This window comes from Hyperolius riggenbachi, chromosome 1 (genome assembly GCF_040937935.1).
Source record: "Hyperolius riggenbachi isolate aHypRig1 chromosome 1, aHypRig1.pri, whole genome shotgun sequence".
NCBI lineage: Eukaryota > Metazoa > Chordata > Amphibia > Anura > Hyperoliidae > Hyperolius > Hyperolius riggenbachi.
In genome coordinates, this window is record NC_090646.1 from 269536614 (window position 1) to 269560949 (window position 24336).

The 24336-nt window shown below is 44.1% G+C and overlaps 1 protein-coding gene across 2 annotated transcripts in view; it reads left to right on the top strand.

The window, feature by feature from the left end:
- LOC137505650 (protein Shroom3-like) overlaps nt 1-23369 on the top strand; it is a 127868-nt gene extending 104499 nt beyond the window's left edge. For both annotated transcript variants that reach the window (XM_068233544.1, XM_068233543.1), the window contains 2 exons: nt 15810-16082; nt 22965-23369. In XM_068233544.1, coding sequence (XP_068089645.1) covers nt 15810-16082; nt 22965-23312 — 621 coding nt within the window. In that variant the 3' untranslated portion in view covers nt 23313-23369. The remainder of the gene's footprint in view (nt 1-15809; nt 16083-22964) is intronic.
- Nucleotides 23370-24336: the final 967 nt, after the last annotated feature.

The following is a 24336-nucleotide window of genomic DNA, read 5'->3' on the forward strand; positions in this document are numbered from 1 at the left end:
TAGCGTCTCCTAGCAATGTGCCGGTATTAGCGTCTCCTAGCAATGTGCCGGTATTAGCGTCTCCTAGCAATGTGCCGGTATAAGCGTCTCCTAGCAATGTGCCGGTATTAGCGTCTCCTAGCAATGTGCCGGTATTAGCGTCTCCTAGCAATGTGCCGGTATTAGCGTCTCCTAGCAATGTGCCGGTATTAGCGTCTCCTAGCAATGTGCCGGTATTAGCGTCTCCTAGCAATGTGCCGGTATTAGCGTCTCCTAACAATGTGCCGGTATTAGCGTCTCCTAGCAATGTGCCGGTATTAGCATTCCTAGCAATGTGCCGGTATAAGCGTCTCCTAGCAATGTGCCGGTATAAGCGTCTCCTAGCAATGTGCCGGTATTAGCGTCTCCTAGCAATGTACCGGTATTAGCGTCTCCTAGCAATGTGCCGGCATTTTAGTGTCTCCTAGCAATGTGCCGGTATTAGCGTTTCCTAGCAATGTGCCAGTATTAGTGTCTCCTAGCAATGTGCCGGTATTAGCGTCTCCTAGCAATGTGCCGGTATTAGCGTCTCCTAGCAATGTGCTAGGAGATGCTAATACCGGTGACGGTATTGATGTGAATGCACTCATTGTGGTCTATTGATCCAGCATGGTTTACTGGTATTAGAATGTGATCAGACACACTGGCATGATCCAACCAGCAGAACATGTTTTCAGAGCATAAGTATTGTGTGTTATATGAGTTTTGTGTGTATGTTTCTGCCTGCGGAAAATGGAGTGAATCAATTCCAGACATCTCTGGAAATGGCTTAAGTTTAACCCAAGGGAAGAGTTTGTCAGTAGCTGCAGTAATGTAATCAAACAAAACAAATTCAAGCTAAATGATATCTATGGAAGATAAAATAGATATGTCTTTACATACGCTGCTGATCAGTATTGCTGTATAGGGCATTGGCTATAAAGGACAGTCGACATAGACCTCTGACATTTGCTAACAATTCAGAGATGTTGGTGTAAGACAGAGGTCCTTGTCCCACATTTAACAGACTCTCTGTAATCCAGATTGTCATTGTTCTCACATGAACGACTACTTAAAGTGAACCGAGCACCTTTTTAGCACTCAGGACATTTCTATAGCACATGAAAAATGCATGCCAACAATCTGTTTCATTATTAAAATAAACTTTTATTTTACCTTGTATTTTACAATCAAAGGAGTTTTAATAGCCTGTTTCAGCAGCCTGACCCTCCGCAGAAATCTCAGGAAGCTAATTGTTTTATTGAGCTAATTACCCAGAAAAAAACAATCTCTTTTCAACAACAAAGGGGGTTTGTAATTAGGACTGTTTCTTCATAAACATTGTGTGTGTCAAACAGTCCTAATTACCCACCCCTTTGTTGTTGAAAAGAGATTGTTTTCTTCTGGGTAATTAGCTCAATAAAACAATTAGCTTTCTGAGATTTCTGCGGACAGTCAGGCTGCTGAAACAGCCTATTAAAACTCCTTTGATTGTAAAATACAAGGTAAAATAAAAGTTTATTTTAATAATGAAACAGATTGTTGGCATGCATTTTTCATGTGCTATAGAAATGTTCTGAGTGCTAAAAAGGTGCTCGGTTTACTTTAATGGTGCTCTGACTTACTTCATACAGATACTGAGCATACCTGGTGCCACACATTTACAGAACTATAAAATGTGTAAAAATAAAAGTATGCAAGCCGGATTTACATCACAGGCGCCTATAGGCACAGATGTCCTGGCACCCTTAACTTCACCCTTGAGAAACCCACAAACCCCCGCTGAACTGCACCGCAAGTGTGCTGGCTTACCCAGCTGTGACTTCTCCCTTCCCAGTCATAGATAGCTACAGGTGTCCCTTAGCATTAAGCAGCCAGCTAGTGGTGCCCCGACTGAAGGAGTATCTTGTCAGTGGAATGCCGAGGGCCAGGTGACTAAACTCTCATTTACGCTCTGCTCAAGACTCTGCATAGGGAAGGAGGGACTCTGCATAGGGAGGGACTCTGCACTAGGGGAGGGGAGTGAGCCTACCCTCCATCATCAGGTGTCTGTAGGCGCGTGCCTACAGTGCCTTATTGTAAATCTGGCCCTGAAAGTTTCTATATCTAATTTCATCAGGTATTGGAATTCATTAACCACTTGCCGACCGCACGCTTATACCGTGCGTCGGCAAAGTGGCAGCTGCAGGACCAGCGACGCAGTTCTGCGTCGCCGGCTGCAGGCTAATTAATCAGGAAGCAGCCGCTCGCGCGAGCGGCTGCTTCCTGTCAATTCACGGCGGGGGGCTCCGTGAATAGCCTGCGGGCCGCCGATGGCGGCTCGCAGGCTAAATGTAAACACAAGCGGAAATAATCCGCTTTGTTTAGATTGTACGGCGCTGCTGCGCAGCAGCGCCGTAAGGCAGATCGGCGATCCCCGGCCAATCAGCGGCCGGGGATCGCCGCCATGTGACAGGGGACGTCCTGTCACTGGCTGCACAGGACGGATAGCGTCCTGTGCAGCCCGGATCACTGGGCATGACAGGTAGGAGAGGGAGGGGGGGAATTTCGCCGCGGAGGGGGGCTTTGAGGTGCCCCCCCCCCCCGCAACATGCCTGCAGACCGGAGCGATCAGACCCCCCCTGCACATCATCCCCATAGGGGGGAAAAAAGGGGGGCGATCTGATCGCTCTGCGTGCCCGCTGATCTGTGCTGGGGGCTGCAGAGCCCACCCAGCACAGATCACAACAAACAGCGCTGGTCCTTAAGGGGGGGGTAAAGGGTGGGTCCTCAAGTGGTTAATATCTATTTTCACTCACTCACAACCTGATTTAAAACATTGCAAAAACCAGGCTTTTTAGCACCTGCAAGTTTCACCATGTTCAAAGAGTCAGTCTCTTCCAGGTAAAATCCAGCCTACTTATTTCAGACATCTCCCTCTACCTTCTCAGAATTTCAATATATCTTGAGTCAGACAGGTCACTAGAGGGGCTTTGAAGGGTGTTAAAATGTGTGTCTTATCTTCGGTGAAAAAAAATTCAGGTCTTAGCTGATTCATAAAACTATGAACATAACATAAAAAGGAAATAGTAATCATCCACTTGTACTTGTGTACATGGATCTTATTGTTCTTGCATGTACCACATATCCTTCCTTTTGTGCTTGCATGTATCATGTACCCATCCTATTGTGTTTGCATGTACCACGTACTCATCCTATTGTGCTTGCAGTTATCATGTACCCATCCTATTGTGTTTGCATGTACCACGTACTCATCCTATTGTGCTTGCATGTAACACGTACTCATCCTATTGTGCTTGCAGTTATCATGTACCCATCCTGTTGTGCTTGCATGTATCATGTACCCATCCTGTTGTGCTTGCTTGTATCATGTACCCATCCTGTTGTGCTTGCATGTACCATCATTAACTAATGCCTTCTAGATCACTTATACATGATCAGAAGCTGACTACTGGCCACTTCCTGCACCACAGACTGCCATTGCTACAGGCTGCATTCTTCTCAGAAAGCTTAAGTATTTGCCTACACTTTTGCAGACTGAACAGCAGGATGATGCATTCCAAACAGCTGCAGCAATCACACTAATATAGGCTTGCTAAAATCTAATCTAGAATGAATGGCGCAAGGAGGTACATCATTCAAGGAAGTCTGAGGTCCAATGAGGGAATGATTAATCATTTTACAAATAGGGCAATGAATAACCCATGTATGGCTAGCTTTCCTCCCTCTACTTAGCAGCTTTGTGTCACGTGATTTTGTTTAGCTGCAGAAACCTCAATAACACTGATGTATAAGCTATTAGATTTATACATTTAGATCTATGATTGGGAATCTGCTATTTGTTCCTTTAGTACTTCCCACGAGTAGAAAACAATATCAATTATGAAATCCAGTATTCAAATAACAGAGAGTGTATATTAGGTAGGGACATTGTGTACTTTGAAAGCAAGCCAGGGTGTACATGATGTACACTCTCTCAGATCAAGTAGAAGGCAAAGAAGCAACTTTTTCCTGGGAAAACAGAAATTGATCAAAACGATCAGTGCATTGCTGTTAATTATACTGGACTGATACCTTGTGTGAGGCCTGAAGAGACATTAGTATGGTCTTTACAAGGGCCAGATGAAGAGGGGCTCATTTGAGTGATCAAAGCCTAGTTTTGTTTTTGCACAATGGAGTTATGTCTGCTAGTATTTAGAAATCACAGCAGTACTAATTAATGAACACAAAACAGGCCCTTGTAGGTCAGACATGCTGCCTACTGAGTGGACATGACAGACAGTATAACCAGAGTAGGCGCCAAAAAGCAGAGGCACATGCTCTTACTGGTGGTGAGGAATCAAGGCACATTGCATGCTTCACAATGTGAATGGACCACTGCAGATATGTACACAACACCGGGAGTGAGCTCGCTAGTCCCTGACACATATCTGGCAACAGATCGTTAATAACATCAGATATCTTGGAAGACAGAAAGAAATCGAGAGCCCAAATAGTGCAGTATGTCAATTCAAATTGTATTAACTGTATGTGAATGAGATTATACTGTAGTAACAAATCTGGGTTACCCCACAGGCAACCACTGCATTAGCATGTGGGGAGATTAGACTAGATTAGAGGCATTTACACATGCCCGATGAAGTGGATAGTAGCCTACAAAACGCGTTGCATATTTTTGGGAGTACCTTTGAATAAATATATAATTTTTTTTCAATGAATACAGACTGTCAAGTCTACTTGGGAGAGGTAAGTCCACCACTACCTCCCTGTTTTAAACATTTTTTTATGATTTTATCCTTGGCGCCTCTGCTTCAAAATGAAATAACATCAGAAATCTATTTAGCCAGTTTAATGTATTTTATGACTGAGATCAGTGATTCTCAACCCATGTGATCAAGTCACCTGTCACCTCCTCCCAGCTATATATATGCTTAGTGCACATATAAGGATGTCACAAGGTGTTGTTGGGCTGGGAACTAAGTAGGAATAATATCTGTAATTTATTATTGACCTTTTCTTGCAAAAGATTTTACCAGTGAAAACTTTTTTACGTTCTGTTTTTAGTCATTCTGACCAAAGGTGTGTCTACGTGCATAAAGACTGTCACCCATAGGGAATGGGACTTGATCACTAAAGCCCCATCTACATGATACGATTCTTTGTGCGATTCGATTACAATTCTATTTACGATCCGATTAAATCCGAAATGTCTGATCGGGATTTGAATTAATTCACTTTGCCATTGTTTTGCAATGGCAAATCGAATTGAATTGAATCGAATCCCAATCGGACATGTCGGATTTAATCGGATCATAAATAGAATCGTAATCAAATCGCACAAAGAATCATATCGTGTATGTGGTGCTTAAGATTGTAGTTCGGGCCTACGTGCTGTACAGACTTGTTGGTAGGCTACAACCGAGCAACACATACTGTTGCTATAGTGTGGGGGGGAGGGACAACGGCATGGGCACAACAGAGTGGCTTCCGGTGGGTGGAGTAAGGTGAACAATACCCTTATCCATCAAGTTGTCTGAAGACAATTTTTAATAGATTTTTGTTCCGTTTGATGTTTGATATAATAAATTGTCTAATCTATTAAATTGTTTGGTTGTTCACTGTTTGGTCAGCTCTAAGCCTGCCATACAATATTAGATTAGGTAAGTGATCAGTATCAGGGATATGCAGAAGGCATTGATAGGAACCACCCCTTTCCATTTTGATATCAGCACACTGGTCTGTTCATGCCAGCTGGTAAAAAAAGGTGAGGAGGCATAATTTTCTTTTTACTTTACTTTCTATAACATGTTACTTAATATCAGCAATAAGTCTGTAAAGGACCATTCTAAGCTATGCCGTACTAAGTTGTCACAAGTTTATACACACACAAGCAAGTGTAGCTATGCATCCTGTTGAGGGCCCAGGATTTAAAGGAAGAAGGAGGTTCTGAGGGGAGTGGTCAATATACATACTAACAGTCATCAACCCTCTGCACTCAAACACTCACATCAAACTGGAATTCTATCAATGATAAAACATCTAGAATGGAAGTTGAAGGATATATGCTTCCAAATGGATTACATGCAAACACATTCTGTGCTAGGCCCTTTCCCAGCATTGAGGTTCCTCAATGTTGAAAGGGTCAGCCAGCAAGCAAACATTTTAGGCTCATGAACCAGACATTCACACTGAGGCTTGTCAGGTTCTACCTATGAAGGGAACACATGTATGCCCATAAGTAAGTCTGAAATCTCCAGGGAGAGACAAACTGCACTACTCACACCATTATATAAATGGGCTGCACTGGCATAGGAGAAGGAGAGCTACAGCCTGCAGCCAGACCACAATGGCTGCTGAAATATACACACAAGCAAGGAAATCCTGTTGGTGCTACAGCATTTAATGGGGAATGGAGATCATGAGAGAAGTGGTCGATTTAGATACAAATAACCCTCTGCACTTGTATTCGATGCACTAGTGGAGGATACTGGAAAACTGTGTACTCACCTTGGGTAGTTTTCCTTTCCTAGTGTTTGTCCATGTCAGCGTACTGCTGGGCAAAGCCCCGCCTCCCTTTGCCCTGATAGGACAATAAATTAATAAAGCCCCTTAGACACCCCATACTGCCATTCCGTATTACTAGATCGAGCCGACAGCATAGGGCGGGGCCGTACGCTGACATGGACAAACACTAGGAAAGGAAAACTACCCAAGGTGAGTACACAGTTTTCCAGTTTCCCTAGTGTTTGCCATGTCAGCGTACTGCTGGGCAATAACTAGACAAAATCAGGGTGGGTATGCTGAACAGAAATTTAATATACTAAACATAGAACTGAAATCAAACAGCATTATTCGTTGCAGAGGAAATAACTTTCTTTCCAAAATCAACAGTTGATAGAGAGGCTGGCTCAACACAATAATGCTTTATAAAAGTGTGATCAGTTGCCCAGTTTGCAGCTTTACATACAGTTAGTAGTGATACTTTGTTCAATGCTGCCCACGAAGAAGATATACTTCTTGTTGAATGGGCGTTAATGTCCTGCGGTGGCTCTAAGTCTCTTGACTTATATGCCATCTGTATTAACTTTACAACCCAACAGGCCAAGGTCCTTGTGGACGCCATTTTTCCCTTTCTGTATCCTGTTGGGATAATGAATAGTCTGTCAGATTCCCTAATTTGACTTGTTGCTTCCAAATATGCCTTAATAGTCGATGGGATGTCCAGAGAATGAGGCTTCGAGGGATCGTCCTGCGAAGCAAATGATGGGAGTGTCCACTCTTGATTAAAGTGAAAAAGAGAAGAACACTTTGGAAGAAACGTCTGTACAGGAAATAATACCACTCTATCCTGAAAGAATATTAAATAAGGCTCCTTGCATGACAATGCTTGCAGCTCCGATATTCTTCTTCCAGAAGTAATGGCTATTAGGAATACTGTCTTCCATGATAGGTTTTGTATTGTTGCTTTATCATTCTGGAAGTCAGCAGATGAAGACAGGAAGTCTAAAATTAATGGCAAATCCCACTTCGGAAACCTTGGTTTAATAGGAGGCCTCAATTTAATCGCAGCCTTAAAAAATTGTTTAACTAATGGTTCGGCAGCCCACCATATTCCTGATACTGAAGAAATGGCCGATACTTGTCTCCTAAGAGTTGAGTATGACAGATTCAGATTCAAACCCTTTTGCAAAAATAACAATAGGTCGCATGGTTTTATATTGTCTGATGATAGTCCCTGTTCGTTGGAAAAGGTCTGAAAGGCTTTCCATACTCTGTTGTATGAGGTCGTCGTTGACGGCTTCTTGGCCCTGAGCAGCGTCTCCACCACCTCCACTGTACAACCTGTACTTAGTAGCCTAGCCCTCTCAAATTCCAGGCCATTAGCTGTAGATGTTTCAGATTGCCATGATGAACTTGTCCTTGTGACAAAAGATCCCTGATCATTGGCAGTGGTAATGGATCCTCCTTGGACATCTGGAGAAGTAGTGGGAACCAAGGCCTGGCTGGCCAATATGGCAGTACTGCTATCACTTCCATTTTGAGGTAACTCAACTTCTGCAGGAATCTGAAGATCAACGGAGTCGGCGGGAAGGCATAGGCCCTGCTGAACCTCCAATTGTGTGTCAACGCATCCACTCCCAGGGCCTGCTGGTCTGGATACCTTGAATAATACAGGGGCGTCTTGTGATTTTTCCGTGAGGCAAACAAATCTATCTGGGGTAACCCCCATTTGCGCACCAGTTGGAGAAAAATTTTCGGATGCAGAGACCACTCGTTGTTGTCTAGATGGTGACGAGACAGAAAATCCGCCTGCTGGTTCTGTGGTCCTGGCAGATAGATAGCCGAAATGTCCCTGAAATACTTCTGAGCCAGTTGCATAATCGGACCAACCTCCATCATTAGGGTTTCGCTGTGCGTCCCCCCTTGTCTCTTCACATATGAGACTGCCGATACATTGTCCATTCTTAGAAGGACTGAATGACCTTTCAACTCTGGCAGAAAATGACATAGAGCTTGATGGGCTGCTCTGAGTTCCAGTACATTGGAGACGGCTTGATGACAGTCTTCCTTCCAAACCCCCTGAGCTGGTTGGGATTCTAGCACTGCCCCCCATCCCACAATACTGGCATCTGTCGTAACAATTTTCCAATCTGGAGGGAATAAGCTGCGACAATTCATCAAATTGTGACTGCTCAACCACCATTTCAGAGAGTTCTTTACTGACCCCGGAATCTCTATCCACTGTTTCATACTCTCTGTGTCCCATTGTTTCAGAAAGTTCAACTGGAATGGCCTCAAATGCCAATGGGCCCATGACACCATGAGAATAGTTGAGGACATGAGGCCTAACAGACTCTGACACTCCCTTGCTTGAACCACTCGCTTTGTTATCACCTCCTGAACTGATGTTTGAATTTTCATCATCCTTTCCTCCGGTAGAGAGATAGAGCGATGTACAGTGTCTATTATCGCCCCCAGAAATAGCATCCTTTGTGAGGGTCGAAGATGACTTTTCTCTAGGTTTATTATCCAACCATAATCTGATAATGTCTCTATTACTACTGCCTGGTGCTGAAGCAGAATTTGTTCTGATGAGGCCAGGAGAATGATGTCGTCCAAGTAATGAAGGACGCGTATTCCCCGAAGACGTAACAATGAAATTACCGCAAGAAGCACCTTTGAAAACGTTCGAGGAGAAGTAGCGAGACCAAATGGAAGACAAACGAATTGCAGGTGCAGATCTCCTATCGCAAACCGAAGAAACTTCTGAAATTTTGGATGCACCGGGACGTGAAAATACGCGTCCTTCAAATCTATGGACGACATCCAATCTCCTGGCCCCATACACATCATTATGGATGACAGAGTCTCCATTTTGAATCTTGGAATTTGAATGAATTTGTTTAATTTCTTTAAATCCAACACGGGTCTTAGGCTTCCTGACTTCTTCTTTATGAGAAATATTGGAGAATAGTAACCTGTACCTTCTTCTGAAGGCGGAACTGGACAAACCGCCTCTTGATCTAACATTTTCGACACATATTCTTTTAGAATTAGTCTTTCTTCCCTTATCTTTGGAATTTTTGTCCCAATCATATGGTCCCTTGGTGGATATTCCTTGAATGTCCACTGATGACCTGAAGACACAGTGTCCACTATCCACATATTCTGTACACTTCCCGCCCAGACATCCTTGAAGTATTGCAGTCTTGCACCTACTGGGATATCTAGAGCGGGCCTCGTCTCAAAAAGATTTACCTCCTTCTGCATTAGTGGTCTTTGATCTATTGGCTTTTTGGAATGTCTGGGTTGATCTCCAATTTCTTCTGTAGTCCCTACCAGGCTTATATGACTTCGCTTCCGTGAATTTATTGACTACCTGCTTCCTATATTGCGGGAACCTCTGTTTTCTAAATTTGCGATCTTGCGGCAATAGCCCGGATTTTCCTCCAGTCACTCTTGAAATCGCCGCATCCATCTTTTGGCCGAAAAGATACTTCCCGTCAAACGGAATCTTTGCCCATGACTGTTTTGACGTTGGATCTGCTGCCCATGGCTTCAGCCATAGACATCTTCTGGCCATTACTGAAAATAACATTGACCTACTAGAGCTTCGAACTAGATCAACGCTCGCAGCTCCCACAAAATCTGCAGTCAATGACAATTCCTGAAAAGCAAACGATAAGTCTTCCAAATCCTTTGCTCTCTTCACTGCCCTCTGTAAGTCTTCTACCCAAACTTTCATTGCCTTTGCTACCGAGGTCAAGGTGATAGCAATCTTCGCTGCCTCTCCTGCCGACAAGTATGCTCTTTTAAGATCTTGATCTATTTGGCGATCTAAGACGTCTCTAAATAAAGTGGAATCTTCCATCGGGAGCGTCACATTCCTAACCACTTTCATTAAAGAGGCATCCACAATTGGATTAGACTGTACTAAATCTTCACTATGCTGCGAAAGGGGGTACATTTTTTGATAACGGTTTTTAAGGGAAGGCTTTTTAGTAGTTTTTTCCCATTCTTCCAGAATGAGTTCCCTAATTTCCTCCATAAGTGGAAAAAAGGTCTTATCTTTACTGAGATGCTTATAATATCTTCTCTTTTTATTTTGGGGCGAAGAGCAGTCTTCTTCCCACTCAATCGCCTCCTTCACTCTTGACACAAATGGGGGAATTAGAGTAAAATCAAATCCCACCCCCTCATCATCAGAATCAGAATTTGACGAATTCCTTTCCGGAGATGAAGAATCTGGCGTCCCTAATCGGGGAGATTTCTTTGAAATCGAGATTTCTGATACAGCATCCTTGACTACCTGCTTAATTAGGGAAGAAACATCCCTGTTTTCTTTAGCAATGTCAGCATAACACAGTTCACAAACTTTTTTGCTCGGCAAAGAAGATCTTCCACAGATCCAACATTTCTCAGGGTCAGGACCTGACTGCCCATGACTAGCAGTACTTATCGAAGGACCGGGGCAGTGATCCTGAACTGACTTTTCAGTTGATGAACCCCTTTCCTCTTGCTGGATCCGAAGCTCAGTAGATTTTACTATTTTAACACTATCCTCAGTCTTTTCTTTTGATCTGGACGTATTTGCGGAAGGATCTCGTGTCTTCGATCCCCCTGTATGGGACCCTGACTTCTCTCTTGACTCATGACGTCTAGAGGATTCTTTAGTCTTTGAGTCTTCATGCGACCTGTCAATACGACGATAATACGTCAGTTTTATGACAGATTGACATTCAGCTCACAAATAAATACTTACCACCCTTACCTATTTGACTTCTTAGGGTACTCTCCCTGATGTTTTCCCATAACAGCAACTGTAATAGAAATAGCGCGCCATCAGGAACTATCCTGACACTATACACTATATGGCAGCAATATACAAAACCGTTCATATACATATATATATATATCTACCTATATACATACACAGATCTATACTATCCTCATAGTTTTATGTCCACATAACAATGACCAAGAACCAAAATAAAATACCAAATACACAGCCCAGAGCAGCATAATCTTACACCACCATAACACAAGTACAATTATATCCAACTACCTTACAGCTACTCCCTACGCAGCCACCAATAATCAAAGAACTTTCCCCCAGAAGTACCTCTGGAAAACAGAACCCTTTTCAAAATTACATAAATAATCCATGATCCTACCTGGTCAGATGCACCCCAGGGTTCCAAATGGAAGACGCTCTCCGACACCACCAGGACGCTACCTACACTTCCTGCCTTTAACTTGCCGCTCCGGAAGTGATCAGCCGGCAAATCTCCGGCCTCTGCCCATAACCAAAATGGCCGCCGCAACACTTCCGCCCTCTCTCCGCATCAGAAAAGAAGAGGAACTCTCGCGCGCGCGCGCGCGAGACCCGGAAGTTCCGCCTCTCTTGGACGCTAAGGCCACGCTGACGCTATACTGCATAGCAGGTAGCGTCCAAAAATTTTTAACATGCCCTTGCGCCTGACAGTTGCCGGGAATCCACAACACCCTTTAGGTGTTCAACGTGGTCGCAGGATGTCCTTATACATATGCCCCGGAGAGTACCAGAGGGGGCTCCACTCCTCCTAGGGGCGTTTAGCCACCTGAGGACGTGGACTACAGCAGAGGAGCCAAGCTGCTGGGACCGCATAGCGGAGGTAAGGGATCTATCCTGCTGGAGGCGAGGACTTGAAAAGGAATGGCAGTATGGGGTGTCTAAGGGGCTTTATTAATTTATTGTCCTATCAGGGCAAAGGGAGGCGGGGCTTTGCCCAGCAGTACGCTGACATGGCAAACACTAGGGAAATTCACCTTCAACCATCTTATGGTGGGTCATGAGCCAAAGCAACTTAATTGGCAATAGCTTCCTTTTCATAGGCAGAAAAGGCTTTGTGTCAGTAACGTAATACATATCAGGCAAATGTAATGCCTGAAGAGTTTGCCTCTTTAGTTAGTGTAATAACATATTCCTTTGATAATATAACTTGATTTACCACTTTTCACATGTGATAACTTGTTATATTGCAGCTTGATGCATTAGGCCCACTGCCTCCGCAAACAGGGATTATTTGTGCATTATATCATCAGAATGAATGATGTTTACACTGCAATTAGTGGGAGGCAGTTGTTATTTTATATATGTCATCGCGTTACCTTGACTTACACAAACATGTTTTCTATTTTGATTCCCAAAAGGGTTATACGGTACTTATTTTACAGGTCAGTTTGGTAATGCAAGCTGCTTTGCTGGGCCTGTTGTTTGGTCAACTGGGCTGTATTTATTTATGTTCTCCCAGGCTGGAGAATATAAGCATTACTGCAGTAGGAGAACAGAGGCGCCAGCAGAATAAAAGTGGATAAAAGCTTTAAAATTTGCTTGGAGGAAGTGGTGGACTTACCTCCATAAAGCAGACACGAAAGACTGTCTGTATAATAGTAATCACATTTATTATATGGTACCCCAAAAGTGCAACGCGTTTCGCAGGCCGAGCCCGCTTCATCAGGCAATAAAGTGGAGAGCCTGAAGAGCTACACCTGCTACTGCTGGAATTCTGTTTTGTCCCCACTTTATTGCCTGATGAAGCGGGCTCGGTCTGCGAAACGCCTTGCACTTTTGGGGTACCATATAATAAATGTGGTTACTATTATACAGACAGTCTTTCGTGTCTGCTTTATGGAGGTAAGTCCACCACTTCCTCCAAGCAAATTTTAAAGCTTTTATCCACTTTTATTCTGCTGGCGCCTCTGTTCTCCTACTGCAAAATCGTGTCCACCCCTGGTGGAGGGGTGATCTACCCCTTTTTCTCATCTACAGAGAGCGACTTCTTAATCCTGAGTGAGGACAGGTCTAATCTCCTCACCTGCTTATACAGTGGTTGCCTGTGTGGTAACCCACGTTTGTGAGTATATTCTTCTCACTGATTTGCCTTACTTCGTTTATGTTTTAACATACTACACTATATTGGGCTCTCGGTTTCTCTATATTTTATAAGCATTACTGCAGACATGGTGTGGATTTATTAAACATTGGGGTTGACTTAGAAGATGCCACCGTTGCCACCCTCTTAATATCGCTGCACCTAACTCTATTCCTCCTACTACCCCTACACCGAACACTAGGCCTCCTACTACGGCTGTGCCTAAAACCACCCTCCTAATGTCGCTGCACCTAACTCTATCCCTCCTACTACCGCTAGTCACTGCCAGTTATGGTAGTACCTTGCCCCAGGCACCAAAAGCAAGTGCTTCATAGGTAAGTGACAATTCTAGTATGGGTGGTGAGATGAGTGGGGTGATGACAGGGCCGTTTCTAGCCCCGTTCAGCCGGTTCTGCTGAACGGGGCGCCGAAGAAAGTCAAATTGGAGGGGCGCCAGGCAGAAGGAGAAGGATGTGACGTCACTGCTGGCTGCTCCTAGGAGCCGGTGCAGCGAGAGGCAGGAGGAGCTGTGCCGCTGTGCGCAGGCCTGGCTGTGCGCACCAGCGCGAATCGATCACCTGGCGGCGAGCGCTCCTGCGTGTTGACGTCACGTGACAGGAGCGGCCGCGCTATTCCTGCCACGGACGTACCAGCAGTGTGTGGCGGAGGTGGAGTCTTTTTGGCCACTTGGGCTCCTCGCTGCCACTGCTGCGCCTGCTAGTAGTGTGTGCCCAGCCCAGCCAGCCTTGCCCTTGCTGCCGGCCTGCCACTGCCTGCCCGCTAGCACCTCCGGACCCCCACCGATCCTTCCAGACTCCCGAGTTGCACCTGGCCTGCCATGATGATGATGAACAACTTGGTAAGTAGGCAGGCAGTCTATGTACTGCACTGCCAGGCTCTCTCTTTCTGACGAGGGGGGGAATAGGGGGGCGCTCTTTTTGCCCTGGGCTAAAGTCAGATGGTCGACTCTGACAGACTGGCTACAATATGGGCACATATACACCTGGCTACATATACTTGGCACATATACCCCTGGCTACATATACTGGCACATATAGCCCCCTGGCTACATATACTGGCACATATCCCTGGCTACATATACCCCTGGCTACATATACTTGGCACATATACACCTGGCTACATATACTTGGCACATATACACCTGGCTACATATACTTGGCACATATACCCCTGGCTACATATACTTGGCACATATACCCCTGGCTACATATACTGGCACATATACCTGGCTACATATACTGGGAACATATACCCCTGGCTACATATACTTGGCACATATACACCTGGCTACATATACTTGGTACATATACACCTGGCTACAATATACTGGGCACATATAACCCTGGCTACAATATACTGGGCACATATACCCCCTGGCTCCATATACTGGGCACATATACCCCCTGGCTCCATATACTGGGCACATATACCCCCTGGCTCCATATACTGGGCACATATACCCCCTGGCTCCATATACTGGGCACATATACCCCCTGGCTACATATACTGGGCACATATACCCTCTGGCTACATATACTGGGGACACTGGCTGTTTGTCATTATGTGCATTTACTGGTGAAAAGCGGTCTCTTGTTAAGTGCATTTACTGGTGAAAAGTGGTCTCTTGTTAAGTGCATTTACTGGTGAAAAGCGGTCTCTTATGTGCATTTACTGGTGAAAAGCGGTCTCTAATGTGCATTTACTGGTGAGAAAACTGTCTCTTATGGAGAAATTTTGTCAGTAAAAATCTTTTGTCAGTAAATTTTTAGGTATTTGTCAGTAAAAAATAACGTGAAAGGTTGGCAACACTGGCAGGCTGCGCGGCGCAACGGGAAAGATACAGGCAGCCCACCTCACGCTTGGGCTTGGCTGGGGGAGGAGCCGACGACAGCGAGCAAGAGTAGGGTGGCCGCATGCAGCGATAAATACGCAGTGTGTGACTGCGTTGCACTCGCAGAGCCTCTCAGCCTGAGTCAGTCCAGAGACTAGCAGACTCGCAGGCAGCCAAAGCCAGCCAGGAGCAAGCCTAATAAAGAGGGGTAGTAAAAAATTTTTTAAAAAAAATAAATAAAAATGGTGAGTTGGTTTCAAGAAGCCTTTTGACATGATTTCACTTAGCAGCTTTGATTTTTTTTTGGGGGGGGGGGGGGGGGGTCAATTTTTTGACTCTCGAACTGGGTGAAATTTAGCCTAGAAACTGCCCTGGGTGATGTGCCCATATCTATAGTCACAGGATTTTTATTACATTGTACTGTTTATGCTACATACATATATTTTTAATGCACAAATTCCTGACATTACTTCAGTGAACGTTTTAGAAAATGTTGGAAAATAGTTTTTCTATGCTGAACTAACTTATTGTTCTCATGCCTGCAGGCCGAATTCATTCTTAACCTTACCCAAAAACTTGAGATCTTGAGGGATGCCAAGGAGGGTGTTACAGCTGACATGAAGCTCAACAACAATCTCGGTGAACAAGTGGAAGCTCTGATTGAGAGTCTGTGCAAACCTAATGAGTTTGACAAATATAAGATGTTCATTGGGGACCTGGACAAGGTGGTGAATCTTCTGCTGTCACTGTCGGGCCGCCTGGCCAAGGTGGAAAACGTCCTGCACTCCTTAGGTGAAGATGTCAATGCTGAGGAACGGGTAACTATAATTTTTCTTTCTGTACTTAAGAAATAGCAAGGAAAATATTCCTGTTTGTTGTCTCCCTGTACCAATACCTACCCCACTGGCGCATTTAGCTGGGGGGTTACCGATGTCTGGAATACCCCCTTGAGACTTCTGTACCTTTAAAAAAATTCCCTGAGATCGCTGAAGTGGGCAAGCTGGTAACTATGCAGAGGCTTGCCTCCTGCAGTGTCTGTGGGAAAAACTCTTTCACTATTGTAAAGACTGCATGTGGACAGCTACATAAGGTATTTCACTGGTTGAAAAGTTTTTGACAGTCCCTAAACTTCAGGAGGGCTGCCTGCAGCTTGAAGGAGAGGTTGGCAGGGACAGGAGACACATTACAGGCAAGTAGCCTCTGTGTGATGTGGGACTGCATTACAGATACACTCTCTGCTCTATCTCAGTCTCTCCACTCCTCCTCACTCCCTCATTCACCCTTGTTTTCCCCCTTCCCCTAGTGCTGGCTGGATGTGTCCATCCATGCTGCCTAGAATTGCACCTTTGTGACAAAAAGTGTGTCTTCTGATATGAACATTAAATGTGGAGATATGTTTGCTTTCTATGTTGTGTTGTAAAGTTAGGTGTTAAAAGGCCCAGCACAACTGCAAGGGTTTGTTTGTCTATTCATTGCTGAAGATACTATCTAGATGGCAGTTGGCATTGGTATTGCTTTAGGGCTCATTCACACTATGTGCGGTGAGTGATGACAGACAGCACCACACATAATGCCTACATAAGCCTGTAGACTTTCATGTTACCAATTACACTACAGCTTGCGTTCCCGTGTGCTGCGTTGTAACTTGGAACATCATCGCACATGACGTATGCATTGTCATGCATTTTTTTTGTATAGAATGGAAGCTGCCGACCTATGCGATTTAGCACATTGCAATGCATGTATGAAATTGCGTTCATGCATGCGTTGCATAGTGTGAATGAGCCCTTTGTATCACTTTGAAAGTTTTGTAAAAACTGGGTGCTAGCTGTTCCTTTTACAGAGGAACAAGTCTTTTGGTGCCAAATTCTTTTGTCCCTTTTCAAGCCTTGGAACTGATATACAGATCTATAGAGAGACAATATATGTAACCTTCTACTAGAATTGGTTTGTAAGAGTTGAAATTTGTTTCTATTATCTGAATTGATATATAGCTTATTTACAGATGCTAATGTTATTATTATTATTATTTAGTATTCAGCGCCGGCATCTTCTGCAGATGCATATATCCATGCATCATATGGCTATCGCTTGCGCTATGTGACACTATGTGGCATATTCCACTGAATTGTCCAAACTAAGTCTATCTCCCGCTCCTCTTTCAGGGAGTTGTTCCAGTGCTGTCCCTCGTTCAAATTTGCTGCTACCAGAAACACTTGTGTCCTTGAGTACTTCCAAAGATAGGCAGCTCCGTAATATGCCAGCGCACTTTTGTGCATGGGCAGTATAGAGCCACCTGTATTCGGAAGCACATAAGGGACATAAGTGCTTCTGGACCTTTCAGGAATCCCCCCCCCCTCCCCTTAGAAATCCTGTGTTTGCCCCTGTAAATCCTGACTCCTTACCCATAATCCAGCCATGTCACTTTCAGCACCCACCTTTCACATTACTTCAGAATCTTGTGCTTCAGGTTTAAATCCTGTACTAGACATTAATCTATATAAAGTGTTGTATATTGTCAAAATAAGGAAGACTCGCACGTCCTCATAATCAGTTGCTCGGAATCCAAGATTTGTATAATAAAAAATATCAAACATAAATACATAATTAGACAATTATTACAGAAAATCAAAATATATAAGAACAACATATAATGCTGTGTATAAAGCAGTCAGAGTACATACATGTTGCTGTAAGCAATGCTTATTCAGAAGGGATAATGAACAAATGCATACAAAAGAATAAATTGTCACAAAAAACTTTGAAGGGGGGTGCGGGGAGGGGGGTCATACAAACCAGAAATATCAATTCATCTCTATAATGAATATAGACGTCAAAAATATGCTCAAAAATTCTGGCAAATAGACTCCTTAAAGTGTACATTATTGGGGGAACAACAGTGCGGTTTTCGTAATAAAAAACAATTGTATGAAAACGTGTACACTGCTGTTGGTTTCTGTAATAAGGTCCGTGGGTGCGGAGTTGAGCCAGCAATGGTGACGCTAGATGCCGAAAAAGCTTTTGATAGCCTTAACAGGCATACAAAGTCTTACCGTAGATACAGTTAAAGTAGGCAACTCCGTTTGCAATCTAAAGGAGGAAGGGGGAAGGAGGATGGCTGGCTATACCAGATATTCATAGGTATTACCAAGCAGTCCACTTGGGCAGAATATTGGACTGGAGGAAAGATAAAGAGCATAGCTTCTGGATAGATCTGGAGCTAGAATATCTGAATGAACATTGTGCCCTGTCATGCAACCTACAGGTACTGGACCTGTAGAGGTTGTACTCATCTACTAATAAGCCCAACCCTGACTACTGTTAAATATCTGATTAAAACACTCCCAGGACCATCCTCCTTATTATCAATAGCTAACAACCCTGGTTTCACCCCGGGGATGGACAGGACTTGGCTAAATGGAACCGGTCTAGAACAAGATACCAGACTCTGGAATTTCCTGGGAAGGTTCGGTCTAGCTAGCCCAACTCCAAATTTTCGTTCTACCAAATATCAAGTTATATACTTAAAGAAATCAGGTCTCTGGGTACTATTAGGACAGAATTGTCTAATTTTGAAAAATGGTTTCTGGCTTAGACTAAACCCCCAGGAAGCTTGTCACTTCTGTATGGATTGCTGCTGCACTTCATGGGCACTTCACAGGACAGGATTAAGGAGAGGTGGAAAGGTGAACTGAAAATTACTCTGGATGGTAAAAGCTGGTCGAGATCAATAGAGAATGTTTGGATACCTAAAAATACACTACTTCATTCAATGCAATATAAAGTAATTATGTGCTGGTATTCTACTCCGGATGCTATTAATAAACTATACCGTTCTGTTCCCTCTATTTGCTGGAGATGTTCTCATCCAGTTTTTAATTATTCCCACATATGGTGGTTCTGTCCCCCAATCCAGAAGTTCTGGAAAAATGTTGAGGTTTTTCTAAGAGTAAACACAGACCTAGACCTCTGTATCAATGAAATAGAGGCAATCTTTGGCCAGGGCCTGCAAACCACTACTGAGTTATCTATGGACCTTTTAATTTTTTTCTACCTTGATTGTTAAGAAACTAATTATTGAACACTGGGGTACCAACAGTAGCCCTACAATATCAAGTTGGCTAACCAGATTTAATGAGCTCTTATGCTGGGTACACATGTTGAGATTTCCCGCTAGATTCGCGGGATCGAACGGATCGAGTCAATTATTTTAAACATGCTCGATTGGATTTCGATCATTTTTTTCATGTTAAGTATGCAAAATCGACAGCAGGAACAATCGAAATCCAATCGAGCATGTTTGAAATAATCGAATCGATCCGCGAATCGAGCGGGAAATCTCAACGTGTGTACCCAGCATTAGTGATAGAATATTCACATCCCTTTGAGGCCACAATGACTGTTACCAACAAACAAAACAGATGGATAAAGTTGTACAATTTCTGTTCTGAGAAATTCAAATACTAGCCATACTATTTTAAGGGTAGTGTTAATTAGCTATTATATACACACCTTTACACTTTTCCTTAAGTGATTTTTTTCTTCTACTTACTGTGTTTTCCGGCAGGTGGGACGACTGGGAGTATGGGACAGCCCACCAACTTTCATGTACTGGTTCTGGGTGTGAAAAGGTGCTGGTGCTGTGTTGTTTGTGTGGTGCCCTGTATATGGCAGTGAGCAGGCAATTGACTGGTTGGATTAGTCAGCTCTGCCTGCCTCTGGGCGTGGTGGTTGGCTCTCCCCGTCTCCGTTTTTTCGGAGCAGGTGGCAGAGTGTATCGCGCTGTGCCCGTGGGGGCACCTCCTTTGCCCGTCTGTCCCCCATTGTATCCCATCTCCTCTGCCTCTCGGGTCACGGACATGCGCGCCTGAGAGGATAGAGGGGGCATGTTTTGTGGGCACGATGTCTTTCTTCCATGCCCTCTGCGTCCCAGACATTGCGGCCTGGGTGGTGGGCTCCTCCCCCGGCGCATGCGGTGACTGATGAGTTTCCGGCACTCGAAGTTTAGACATTGGCGTGTCACGTTCGTGTATTGGTATCCTGGAGACTTTAGCATGTCACGTACGGGCATCGTGTGCTGGAGTTGCGTGTCACCTGGCATCAATGACGCCTGGCGAGTGGTATGGCCCCCGACTTTTTAGAGGATTCCGGGGGATGGGGGTGGTCTTGTACGCCGGAGGATACGATACTTTCTCCTTCTCTGAAGACAGTTCTTTTTATCTTTTCCCTTCCCTTATTTTTTCCTATGTAATATTTAAATTTGATTGTCAAATTCTGATTGGCAAACATGATGAGACTTTATGCCCAATACCAAGAGCGTGGTGATGAAGCCTATCAATATGGTTGGGCCTTCATAAACTGTGGCTAAACTCTCAGCTAATCGGGGGAATAAATATCATGTAAAGGTCCTTTCGCACTTGGGATTGCAAAACGCTATTGCAATCATGATTTTTGCTGCGATTGTACAGTGATTGCGCTTTGTGATTTTCATTCGGTGAAATGAAAAACGCATCAACATTGCTGCAAAAATGCTGCATTCAGCGTGTTTGTGATTTGCACAAATCGCAAACACTTCAGTGTGAATGATCCCGTAGGGTTACATTGTACATAGTGCTTTGCTGATTGCTGGCTAGAAACCCCTGCAAAGGGCCCCAGTGTTAAACCCTTAGGGCCCGTTTCCACAAGTGCGGTGCGAATCGCTGGGATTCCACCGCTGACAAAATCGCATGCGGATGCGATTCCGCATGCGATTTTTGCCGCGATTTCGCATGCGATTTCGCATAGGCAGGCTATCAGCGATTTTAACCATGTCACTGCCTGGCTCAATGTACATTAGTTTTAGTGCGAATTCGCACGCGAAATCGCGGCATAAAACGCATGTGCGATTTCCCCTATTAAATACATTGCCTGCGAATCGCCTGCATTCCACACGCAGGCGAATTCTGCAGGCCCTACCGTGCAGAAAAATCCTGCACAGAAAAACGCACCAAAAAACTGACAAGTGGAAACAACGCATGCGGATTCGCTCTAGTGGAAACGGGCCCGTAAAGAAAAGGGTTTGCCAGGTACAGCTAATAGTACAGCAACAAAATGTTACATTGACATTTATATAGTCATTTCCTAAACAAGGCAAATATACTCAGCACCATGGAGAGATTGGAGAGAAGGGGAAGCACTAATAATACATAAACAAGGAAAATATCTATAAGTGCAGATGGCCTGCGACATGCACCAAAATGCAGTACATAAGAAGCAAACAAATAATATAGCAAATTCAGAAACAGTGATATATGTGAAGAACCAGAATAAGTGGGGAAGAACAGGTATAGCGGCTAACATACCTTAACCTTCCTGACGGTAAGCCCGAGCTGAGCTCGGGCTATGCCGCCGGAAGGCACCGCTCAGGCCCCACTGGGCCGATTTGCATAATTTTTTTTTTGCTACACGCAGCTAGCACTTTGCTAGCTGCGTGTGCAATCCGATCGCCGCCGCTATCCGTCGCGCCGCAGCCGCCCCCCTAGACCCTGTGCGCTGCCTGGCCAATCAGTGCCAGGCAGCGCTGTGGGGTGGATCGGAGTCCCCTTTGACGTCACGACGTCGATGACGTTGGTGAGGTGGTGACGTCATCCCGCCCGTCGCCATGGCGACGGGGGAAGCCCTCCAGGAGATCCTGTTCTTTGAACGGGATCTCCTGATCTCCGATCACCGGCGGCTGGGGGGATGCCGCTGAGGAGCGGCTATCATGTAGCGAGACCTTTTTTTTTTTTTTTTTTTAAATGGCTTTGCTGCCCCCTGGCGGATTTTGATAAACCGCCAGGAGGGTTAATGAAAGAAAGGCGCCCTTTCTCAAGGCCAAACATTCCTAACTAGTGCTGCATTCCTTATTTGTACCTTCTTGAATGATTTTGTATTTTTATTTGATACTTTTGGCTTTCAGTGATACAAATCTTGAACTGTGCATCTCCATCTCCATCTCTCTCTCTCTCTCTCGCTGTCTCTCCCTCTCTATCTCTCTCATATATCCTATTAACTTTTCTCCTGAGATTTCTCCAAGGAGATGGTATCATACCTTACCAATAAAATACATTGAAAGCCCCGGCCATGTCAGAAATTACTTAATAAGTTTGGTGTTACTTTTTTTAGTACTTTTTCAATTGCTAAGTGCTGAAAACGTATTTTTAGATAATATGAAAAGCTATCTCCTAGGAGAAATGGTTAATTGGATAAGGGCCCTTATCTCTTTCTTTCTCCACTCCACCCCATCACATTCCAATTTTATTCTGGTAGGTTAACTGGAACTGTGGTCTGGACATTAGATTGTGATCCCTGAGGGACAATATGTGACAAATTGTTATACATATATCCTACACTTGCTTTTAATATTGTGGACAAAGGCATGTACTTCTATCAAGTACTCTCTGCTGTTGGTTTATGCCAGAGAAATTACTTCCTAGCTGCATGTTTGTTCCAAGACAGTGACTTACTAGGCAGGAAAACCAGGATCGAGCTCCGTGCAGGTGTGATACGGATACTTATATAAAGGCCTGCACAGCTGTAGTAAAGATGCTTATTTGAGGGGCTTCATGCAGTGGTAGTGCGGCTATCTACATAAGCATCTGTTACCTGTATTGAAGTACAGTTGATCAATTCCAACCGTCTGCTGTCTGACTGATTCACCATTTTTTTTTACCTCATTGCAGAACACCTGGAATGAAAAGAAAAAGCAGCTCTCTGGCCAGCATGAAGACGCTCGAGAACTCAAGGAGAACCTTGACCGCAGAGAGAAAGTGGTGACGGACATTTTAAGAAACTACCTCACCAAAGAGCAATTTCAGAACTACCAGCATTTTGTGAAAATGAAGTCAGCTCTGCTTATAGAACAGAGGGAACTGGATGACAAGATCAAACTTGGTCAGGAGCAACTGGACTGCCTGTTGGAAAGTTTACCTAAAGATTTCATGGACAACAAAAAAGTAACTTTGAGGGAAGAAGGTGTGTCTTCTTCAGGGAATGTAAAGATGCTTCCACCATTGACCACTTCACTTTAATGTTCCGATTAGACTACTCAGGCAAATACGTAATTAAAACAGATATGGATACTCATATCACACGGTATTACATCACAGTTATGACACACCTTTTATAATGATAGTTGTAGACTGAAATGTGTTGAGTGAGGACATTTCTAGAGATGTCTTATGATTGGTGGTGAAGGGATAAGCGAATGTTTCTTGTTTCACTGCCTCACCATCATCACCATGCAAGTACTGGGTGCTGCTGGGAATAATGAAACTCCACAGAAGCCACATGATTGGAGCAGGAAGATAGTACGAGATTCTGTCTTGTGTCCATACTGTGAGACTGCTAACCTGCAGCGGTGTGACTTATGCCTTATTGACTCCGCCTTTCTATTTATAAAACTCCTTTTTTATGTAATTGAATTATGTAAGTTTTTGTACATAGGCTAACCTTTATTTTGCTGTAGAAAATGCCTTTTCATGTTGTAATGAAAATTAACAAAAAATATGTGGTGCCCAGTAAGTAAAATACTTACTTTATTGCATTTTACGTTTACATACTCACCCCCTTTTGGTACCTTGTAAAGAAGAACTGTCTCATGCATCATCCCTCTTTTACTAGGGTTCTCCCAACCTGGGGTATATTAGGGCAGTGTTCCCCAACCCTGTCCGCAAGGCCCACCAACAGTGCATGTTTTGTGGTAACTCACAGAGGTAGGTAATCAGCTCTGCTGAGACACTAATTACCTCAACTTGTGCATGTTTGTGGTTTTCTGCAAAACGTACTGTTGGTGGGCCTTGAGGACAGGGTTGGGGAACTATGTGTTAGGGAACATCCTGCAAATCGGGCCTGGGTTTATTCCACAATGGCCTCAATTCACTAAGCAGTTTAGACTAGTCGACAGATGGCTTTTAGTTTACTGATGGTTTGGTCAGTTGCATCACTATTACCAAATGTTTTAGGCCTGTTTTTAGAACTGATCTAAAACATTTGGTAATTAGGTGGGTAAAGCAGGGGAAATGATCAAAAGATGCAATTCACAAACGAGTAACT